The sequence below is a fragment of the Anas acuta genome, chromosome 28, assembly GCF_963932015.1.
Source record: "Anas acuta chromosome 28, bAnaAcu1.1, whole genome shotgun sequence".
Lineage (NCBI taxonomy): Eukaryota > Metazoa > Chordata > Aves > Anseriformes > Anatidae > Anas > Anas acuta.
Window position 1 is genome coordinate 1,571,689 of NC_089006.1, and position 9,567 is coordinate 1,581,255.

The 9,567-nt window shown below is 66.6% G+C and overlaps 1 protein-coding gene across 4 annotated transcripts; it reads right to left on the bottom strand.

Moving 5' to 3' along the window:
* Positions 1-87: 87 nt before the first annotated feature.
* On the bottom strand, positions 88-6,862 carry SEMA4A (semaphorin 4A). Of its 4 annotated transcripts, none has more exons than XM_068662624.1 (15): positions 6,826-6,862; positions 5,369-5,509; positions 4,177-4,337; positions 3,980-4,042; positions 3,780-3,878; positions 3,386-3,494; positions 3,151-3,267; positions 2,900-3,030; positions 2,575-2,750; positions 2,337-2,487; positions 2,036-2,225; positions 1,814-1,929; positions 1,157-1,320; positions 959-1,068; positions 88-860 (listed from the first exon to the last, which is right to left on the bottom strand). In XM_068662624.1, the coding sequence occupies exons 1-15, from the start codon at positions 6,845-6,847 to the stop codon at positions 262-264; spliced, it is 2,349 nt and encodes a 782-aa protein (XP_068518725.1). In that variant the 5' UTR covers positions 6,848-6,862; the 3' UTR covers positions 88-261. The 4 variants fall into 4 exon arrangements, with proteins under 4 accessions (XP_068518725.1, XP_068518724.1, XP_068518726.1 ...); XM_068662623.1 differs by having other exon boundaries at positions 959-1,071; XM_068662625.1 differs by lacking the exon at positions 6,826-6,862 and adding an exon at positions 5,979-6,154 and having other exon boundaries at positions 959-1,071.
* Positions 6,863-9,567: the final 2,705 nt, after the last annotated feature.

Below are 9,567 nucleotides of genomic sequence, written 5' to 3' on the forward strand. Positions count from 1 at the left end.
CCCCTTCCCCACCTCCCTGCCCATCCTGGCGCCCCCCCCCCCCTCACCCCCCTCCCCACCACAACCGCCGCGATGGCCAAACGCTACCACGTGTTAAAACAATTGTATTAAATTAAAACCAAAACCAAAAAAAAAAAACCATAAAAACAACCAAAAACCAAAAAAAACTTCACATTCATACTCCCCCTCCTTCCACGGCCCAACGGGGGCTCAGCTCCCGCGGCCTCCCCCCCCAAATTGCTGGTGGCGGGGGTCCGGGCGTCACGCCGTGACCGGGAGCCGAGCGGTGCCGGTGCTGTCCCCTGGGCCGTTGTCCCCATCCAGCTGCAGGCAGCAAACGGGGGAGCCCCCCCGCTCCTCCTCAGCGGCCGGGGCCCCCCCGTTGAGCGGTGCCTTCTCCCGATGACGGCCGGGGGGGCTTTGGGGCACGCTGCACCCCTGCACCTTGCTCTTGGCCTTCAGCTGCTCGCAGTAGGCGGCGAGGGCCAAGGCGCCGGCGGCCGCCAGGGTCACGGCCAGCAGCACGGTGACGGTGACAAATTGGGGCCAGTAGGAACGGGGGCCGCCGGGGGCGACCGGGGTACCCCAAGACAACCCCTCCTGGGCCGGTCCGTCTTGGGGGGTCTCTCCGAGGGGGTCCTGTAGGTGGTAACGAGCCACGGGCCAGGTGTAGCCGTTTTCGGTGGCCAGGCAGGTGTAGGTGCCGGCGGTGCCGCGCCGCACGATGACCACCAGCGTGTGGTTGGGGAGCAGAGCCCCCGAGCCCCCCCGGCCCCCCGGCTGCTGCCAGCTGTAGGTGGCCAAAGCCGAGTGGCGGGGGCACGCCAGGCGCACCACGGCGTTGAGCGAGGGGCTGAGCCCTAGGGGAGAGGAAAACCGGGCTGGCATCGGCCCCGCTGTCAGTCCCCCCCCCCCCATTGCCCTCCCCGCTGTCCCCAAATTGTCCCCGTTACTCAACTCTCTACCGGCGGCCCCTCGTGCACGCCGTGGGTGTGCGGCATGGCCAGGCTCCTCCCGCGGTGGCACATGGTGGCCGGGCTCCCTTCCTCGATGTCCTGAAGCCACCCGCTACTGGGGAGGGGACAGCAGTGTCAGCACCGAGGTCCCCACCCCAAACCCACGTCCATCCCCCCCCTGTGGCCGTCCCCAGGCTCACTCGTCCCCGCTGGCAGCCCGGGTGGGTTGGCAGGAGCTGCGGGCGATGTGCCAGGCGCAGTAGGGGTCTCGTGCCAGCACGCACTCGGCGCAGCTCCGGTGCTGGCTGCAGTTGGCCAGGGGCACTTGGAGGATGCCGCCGGAGTAGCCGATGTAGAGGATGCCCTGGGGAGGGAGCAGAGTGGGCCTGAGATGTGGTTTGGCCGGGTCCCTGTCCTGATCCCATCCCTGTCCCTGTTCCTATCCCCATCGCCATCCTTGTCCCCGTTCCTAAACCCTGTCTCTCTCATTGTTCTCATTTCCAGCCCTGTCCCATTCCCCTCCCCATTCCCTCCCCTTCCCATTCCCATCCCCATCCCATCCCATCCCATCCCATCTCCATCCCCATCTCCATCCCCATTCCCATCCCTGTCCCCATCCTCTGTCCTTCTCCCTGTCCCCATCCCCATCCCCATCCCCATTCCCATCCCATCCCACCCCGTCCCGTCCCATCCCATCCCATCCCATCCCCGTCCCCATCCCCATCCCCATCCCCATCCCCATCCCCATCCCCATCCCCATCCCATCCCCATCCCCATCTCCCCATCCCATCCCTGTCCCCATCCCTGTCCCCATTCCCATCCCTGTCCCCGTCCCCGTCCCCATCCCCATCCCCTACCTTCCCCGGGGCCAGCAGCAGATTCTTCACCGGCTCCGGCGTGCCGAAGAGCTGGATGCTCTCCACGATGTGTGTGCCCGCAGGCAGCTCCACCGCCTTGTGCAGGAAACCCTCCTCTGTCGGGGTACAGGGGGGGGTCACCGTGGGGGCCGTCTCCGACCCCAAAAGTGGTGACTGGGACACCACAGGGTGGGCGAGCGGGCTCCCCGTGCACAAACCCACCGGTAGCCAGGAACATGACCCGGTACACGGTGCCCAAAATGCCAGGGGTCTCGTCCACCGCGATGCGCGTGTATTTGACGTCCGTCTTCACCAGCAGCGGCCGCCCCTGGGTGGGGGCCACCTTCCCGTCCATCAGGAAATGATCCTTCATGAAGGTCAGGGCTTTATCCGAGGAGGGGCCCATGGAACACTGCGGAGGAGAAGAGTTGGTTGGGGAAACCGAGGCAGTACGGGCGCACTGGGCGCACTGGGATGAACTGGGAAATCGGGGAGGTGTCGTCCCAGGGCAGGAGGCACTCACACTCCCGGGGCGGGGGCTGATGTGGGGGCCGCTGTAGACGGTCCAGCGGGAGCTCTCCTTGTTCAGCTCCTTGTATTTGCCCTCGAAGACCTCCTCCAGAGCCTCCTGGCTGTAGACGCAGACGGCCGCGCTGCCCGCCCTGCCCGCTTGCCTGTGGGGACAGCAAAATGCCCGTGGTGCTGAGGACACAGGTCCCTGGGACCCCTTCCCATGGCACCCATGGGTGCTGGGGGCTCACCACTGCGAGGTGAAGACGGCGTAAAAATCGGCACCACCGCTGCCATCGCGGCGGGGCAGGGCGAAGGCGTGGTGGATGACGTTGAAGGGGAAGCGGCCGGGCTGCGAGCACACCAGCTGCGCCTTCAGGAACGTCGTCCACTTCTTCTGCAGCACCTTGTCCCCCCCGACGTCGCTCTGCGGGAGCGGGGTGGGCGCTCAGATTTTTTTTTTAGGGGGTGGGGAGGGGTGTAGGCATCCCCGCTTGCCCCAATCCTCGCTCGGATTTTGGGAAGGAGGGCGGGGAGGGGTGCAGGGGTCCCCGCTCGCCCCAATCCTCGTCCCACCTTGCAGACCCGAGCCACCCGCGGCACCAGGAGCCTCTCGAAGAAGTCAAACTCGTCGGCCGTCTCCTCGAAGAAGAAGTAGACTTTGTCATCGTTGGGGATGCTGAAGGAAGCCACGAAGGCGGCGTCGGCTGCGGGGCACGGCCAGGGGTGAGGTGCTTGATGAGGGGGGGTCCCTCAGGCCCTCCCCAGCGCTTTGGGGATTGATGGGGATGTGGTGGGGACCCTGCAGGATCCAGCTCCTCGCTCACCCGAGAGCCAGCGGAGGAAGGCGTCCGTCTTGAGCAGCGTGCGGCTGCCCAGCGAGCGGGAGATGATGGGCTCGTTGCCCTGGAAGTTGTTCATGGTGCCGGCGTAGAGCTCGCCGTCTGCTCGGGGACGGGCACGGGGGTGAGCGGGCACCGTGGTGACCCCCTCCCACCCACGGATCCCCCCTCAGCCCTCCCCGGGGGACCATGCTGGGGGGCTGCCAAAGCCCGTACTCACCCACCAGCAGGGCCGTGTAGGTGTGCTGGGGGTCGAAGGGGCACTGGCCCTTCCCGTCCAGGAAAGGTTGGCTTTTGCCGCTGGACACCAGCGTGAAGTTCTCCAGGTGCTGCGGAAAAGGGAGGAAAAACTTTTTTTTAGAGTGAAAACGAAGCCAAAACCTGCAAAAATCCGGCTGCAGGAGCTCTACGGACTGCGGGGGGGCTCCAAGAGCAGGGGAAAAGGAGGCAGGAGGGGTGGCAGGACAAGGAATTGGGGTTCTGTCGCCCAAATCGGACCCGGCAGGGGCAAATCCTACCAATGGTTTTGGCACCAAGAGCGCAGGACCCATGGTGCTGTGTCATGGTGGTGGGGGGCACCCAGCGTCCCCCTCCCCAGCCCCGGGGGCACTCACGATGTAGGTGCAGGCCGGGCTGAAGGCGTAGGTGCCGCAGACGTAGAGGTGGGTCTGGTTCAGGGCCACCAGCACCCGGATGAAATTGAAGCACTCGGTCTGCACCGGGGGGGAAAAGAGCAGAAAGGGGTGACGATGCCGAGAGTCCCTGCATCCCAATTCCTCCCCCCGCCCCCGGGTCACCCCGCGGTGTTCCTCACCTCCCGGCTCTTTTTCTTGAAAGCACACTCCGAGGTTTTCTCAGCCGTGGGGCCCCACGTTATCTGGGGAGGGAATTGAGAGGGTCTGGAGCTGCCACGCAAGCAGGGAGCCCGGCCACGGTTTCCCAACCTGAGCAGGGAAACTGAGGCACGGCAGGGCTTGGGGGGGGGGGGCACCCCTCCACCCCTCTGCTCACCGAAGCTTTGGCATGGATGGTGCCCGGGGCGCCCACGGCCAGCGCCAGCACCCTGTCCCGAGCCCCCACGTACAGCTCCTCCTCGCCCTCGCCCAGGAGGAAGATGTCGTAGTGGGAGACGTTCTCCTGGCTGAAGCGGGTCAGGATCCTCCGGGGGTCTCCTGGCAAGGGGTAAAACGAGCTGAGGGGACGCCGAGGAGCTGAACAAACACCCCGGCACCGCCGTCGGCCCGGATGGATGCGGTGACAGCAGCTTCTTCCCCCATCCCACGCCGTGCTGTGCCCACTTCCCTCTGTGGGTCCCCGCTTCCCCTCCTCGTCCCCAGCCAGGCCCTGCAGCAGAAGCCGGCGTCACCGCACCGCGAGGGCCCTAAAGCCCGTGCCCTCAGAAGCTGCTTTGCTGCCCCGAAAGATTTGGGGTGTTTTGGTTCTTTTCCCTGCAGGGTGCAGGGTTTTGCCCCTGCTGCTGCGGGGCAGCGCCTGCGGGGCCGGCTGTGGGGTGAGTGGGGTGGCTGGGGGGCTTCCCAAAATCCCCGCGGTGTCGCCACGGGCAGCCGGGCTCTGCAGGCTGCAGTTTGCCAGCGAAACGGTGAAAGAGAAAAGGGAGATTTTACAGTTCTCCAAATGGCTGCGTGGGGAAGTGGAAGTGGCAGCTCAAGCAGGAGATGGCTGCGGGGTGCAGACCTCCGCCACGCCGCCGACCTACAAGTGCCCCCCGACACCTCCAGCACCTGCCTGTGCCAAAAAATCCCTACAGACATGGGCAGGGCACGAGGATCCTACTGACCCCTCGTTGGCTCCATCACACCCCAGAGGCAGAAGATGCCCTGGACGGGGTGGCCCTGAGCGGATCCCCGGCTGCCAGGTGGGTGCCAAAAGCCCTCTGCCAGAATTTGGGTGGCCGCCAGCCTCACCCCACGTGCCCCACGCTTCAGCCCTGCAGCCGTCTGCATCACCGGGCTGCCTCCCCTCCCAGCCCCACGGCCACGGCCCCACATCCCTGGCCCCACAGAAGGCGAGGGAGAGATCTGACGAGCCGGGGACCGGCCGCCACCCATGGGTGCCCAACACCGGCCGCCTCCTCCCAGGGCACGGAGGCGCTCCCAAGCCCGTGCTCCCTGCTCCCAAGCCACTTTGTCCCCATCCCTGTCCCCTCCACCGGTTTCTCCCCTCTCCGTGCCCCCCCACTCACCGCTGGGGAAGGCGACGCGGGGCAGGGGCTCGGCGCAGAGCATGGCGGCTGGCACCACCACGCCGCAGAGCAGGCGGAGGGCGGCTGTGGGCATGGCGGGGGGCGGCAGGCTCGCGCCCCTCGGGGGCCCCGGCACCGTCCCTGTGGGAAGGGCGAGGGTTAGGGAGCCGCAGGAGGGTTGTGCGTGCGTGTCCCCCCCCCTCAACCCCGACGAGGCGAGCGGAAACGAGCCAGGGCTCAGAGCGGGGAGGGGTTGGGGGGGGGCCCCAGCGCATCGAGCTGTGCACGGCCTCAGATGTGGGCGAGAGCTTCCCCCCCTGCCACCGCAGCCCCAACGACGGCGGCGCCGGGCCCCTCGCACGGCAAATCCTCAGCACGGGGGTGTCCGGATGCACCTGCCTCGAGCCCCGGGGACCCCGTCCTGTCCTGTCCCTCCGTGCTGGCCCCAAAAATAGAGGAGAAAGCGCTCAGCCGCCCCCCCTTCCCCTCCTCCCCATCCCTCGCAGCTCTTTTTGCAGCTCTTGCTGGAAACACCGGGGGTCGAGGGATGCCTCAAGAGCCGTTCAGTCCCCGGGACCCATCACGGGTGTCCCCAACGAGTGACATTTACCTCTCCGACGGCGAGGACAGAGCCAGCTCACCTCTGCCCCTGCAGCATCGGTGCCCAGCGGGTGCCAGGCCCCGGGGGGCTGCGGCTGGGAGACCCCCGCGGGTCCATGCCCAGCACCCGGCCGTGGTCTGGCCGAGCTGCCAGGCTCCGAGCCCGGCTCGTGGCGGGGCTCGTGGTGGCCCAGCCCAGCCCAGCGTGGCCCCGCCAGGGCCTCTGGGAACCAGAAAGTCCTGCTGGAAGAGGACGAGCCTCAGCAGGTTGGGGACGCAGGCGCCTGCTCCCCGCCTCGCCTTCGCGTCTTCCCCCCCCCCCCAAGGAAGGCAGCGAAGCCTAGTGGAGGGAGTTGGGATGGGAGCCGGGGTGCTTCCCGCTATGAATTGGGGATGAACTGGGGGGATTTGGGGTGCCTGGACACACGGGATCCCTTTCTGGCTCTGGGGAGGCCTTTAGGGTTAGAGTGAAGTGATGGCACCTGCCTGCGGGTGTGGGTCAGTGCTAGGCCTGAGCATCGTCCTGTGGAGCTGAAAACAGCCTGTGGGGCCGAGCATCACCCCACGGGCAATCCTATGGGGCCAAACATCACCCCACAGGCAATCCTATGGGGCTGAACATCACCTCACGATCAATCCTATGGGGCCGAGCATCACCCCACAAGCAGTCCGGCCGCCCCGCTGGCTCTGTTCTCCAACCCTAATTTCTCTAGGACGGCTGTGGGTCAGAAACCCACCAGATCCAGACACCCTCACACCACACCTTCACCCACACCCCATTAAGGATGAGGTGAGGGCCTCCTGTCCTCATCTCCCGGCCTCCTGTCCTCACCCCGTCCCCACCGGGGCCTCCCTACCTGCCTCCCCCGGCGCCGCCATCTGCCCGTTGTGCCACCGAGCCCCGGGGCGGGCAGCTCCGTCCCCGCCACCTTGCTTGGCCGGGACAGAAAGCTCCTTGTGAGCACAGAAATTGGGTTATTCTGCCCCGGATTTCCCACTTGGCCGACGTTTGGCTGAGAAACGGGGGCTGCACAGAGCCTCGGCCCGGCCACATTGTTCTGCCCTGGGCCGGAGCCACCATGGGCTCGGAGGAGGAGGAGGAGGATGGGTGGGAACGGGAGCAGCGGCTCCAGGGCAAGGCTGGAGGCTGAGGGGGGGTCCCGACGGGGCTGGGGAGCCCCCACAGAGCCTCCCCAGTTAGGCTACTGGAGCCTTACTGGGAGCCAAACCCTGGCCCAGCACCGTCTCCCCTCTGGATCTCCCAAACTAAAGTTTTGGTGCACACAGGGGGCTCTGTTACAGCCCCCCCCAACTCCCATCCTCCCCCCACACACATGGGAATTGGCACAGGGAAGTGGGAGCCCCCCCCCAGGGCCTCATAGCATCGGGGGGGGGTTCAATTTTTCCCTGTTTCCTTCAAGTTTCACCCCGGTGGCACCGCGGGGACTCGGTGTCCCCTCCCAGCCGCTCTCCACATTCATTGCGTGCCCTAACGGGTGGGGGGGGGACACACACAACACCCACGCATCCCGCTGGCAAAATTAAGTTTGACTTTAACCCATTCCGTGGCAAATTGGGTGGTGGGAAGCGAGGGGGGGTTAGGGGAGGACAAGGGGGAAACCCAAGGGGTGCTGGGGAGGGATGTGAGGGGGGGGGGACAAAAAGGGAGGCGGCCGTGGTGGGATATAGGAGGGATTTTGGGGGGGTGGACACAAGGGGGGATGCGGGGGGGGATGCAGAGGGGAGGGGGGAGGAAGAAAAATGGGCTGTGGCAGGGGAGGGGTGTGGGAATGCCCCGCTTGGCCCCAGGACCTCAGCCCCTTTGTACGGAGACATCTGGGGAGTCCCCAGAGCCCAGCCCCGCCATGGCGACAGCCCCCAGCCCCAGCAATCCCTCACGCGCCCCCCCCCTCCTCACCCAACCCACCCCCAAAATCCCCCAAACCACCCCCAAAAAGGAGCCTCCCCGTCCCCCTGTCCCCCCCCACCAAACCCTGGGGCCCAAGCACCTCGGTACCGACCTGTGGCAGCGCCCGCGGGCGAGCGGGCGGCCGGGGGGGGCCTGGCGGGTGCAGCATCCCCCGGTGGGGGGGCTGCTGACGGATCCCCCCCCCCCCCCCTCACGTCTCCATGGCTACGGCTTTTCCCTCGGCCGGCCTCACCCGCCGCCGCGCACGGACACACGGACGATGGGGTCCTTGATCCCACCTTGATCCCAGCCCCAAATTTTTTTTTTGGGGGGTGCCTGTGGGTGCTGGAGACCCCCACAGGCCCCTGAGGTTCCCGCTGCCCCACAGCACCGGGGTCTGGATGGCGGCACCCCCCCCGTCAAATATCCTCAGGGATGCAGCCCCCACGTCCCCCCCCGGCCGCCTTCCCCTGGTATCGGGGTGCCCGGAGCCCCCCATGGGATCCCCCTGCTGCTGCCCACCCTTGGGGATTTCTTCCCCAGCCCGTTGTGGGGCTGTGACCCTACAATTTTTTTTCCTTAAATTATTTTTTTATGGCCCCCCCCCAGCTCAGCCCTGCCAAGCAGGGAGGTGGAGGAAGGGGGAAATTGCACAACGGGGCACCCCGGATGCGTGCCACAAACCCCGTGCCGGTGTGTCCCCCCCCCCCCCAACAGGCATTGAGCCAGGATGAACCCACACGGCGATTCCAGCCCCTGCCCACCCCAAAATGGGGATTTCTGCCCCCCTTCCAGGGCTGGGGAGCCAACCTGGGGGTCCTGTCCCCCGTTCTCCCCCCCCCCACCGCCCTCCTTTTCCACTGCCCTGCTTCCCACGGGGCTTGGGAGCTTGGAGCTTTCTCCTGGGTGCCCTAAGGAGCTTGTCTCTCGTGCCTGCCCGCCCGCTGGCACCGGGGGGGCTTAGCCAAAGCCCGCTGCGGGGAGCCAGAGCTGCCCCAAACCTTTGGGGTCGGTGTCGGATCCCCCCCAACCCAGCCTGGCTCTCCCCACACTGCCCCCGATGCGCCCCACGCTGGGCAGCAGCACCTCGGGGTGAGACCTTGGGGGGTGGCAGCGTGAGCAAGCTCCCCCCTTAACCCCCCCCCCCAATGGGATTAGCGGGGAGGCCTGACCTTAATCCCCCCGGGCACGCAGGGGGCTGGATGGGGCTGCTGGGGGACTTGTGGGGCCCCAGGAACCCGCTGAGATGGGCCCCGGGTGGGCAAACCCTGGTGGCTCCCAAGTATCGGGGTCAGTCCTGGCTCTGTCCCCAGCTGGGTGCTTGGTCCGGGGACCCCAATACCTGAGGGTTCCCCCCCCCCAAGCACCCTTGTGCGTGGTGCCCATGGGGTTGTGCACGGCCCCAAGGGGTCAGGCACGGTTTCCACGGGCCACGTGAGGTCCCCAGGGCACCGATGGTGACAAAGGGCACTGAGCAACGCTGCCAGCTCAGCCCTTCCCATACAGGACTCTGGGGTCCAGTATGGGGTTTTGGGGGGCACCGGGACATCTCCCACTGCTCCCAGATGGGATCACAGCCAGGATGGAGCACGAGGTCCCCGCAGCGTGTCCGGATTCACCCCATATCCAACAGCACGCAGCCTCGTGACTTTTGGGGTGCTGGGCTTGGGTGGGTTCCCACCTCGTGGGA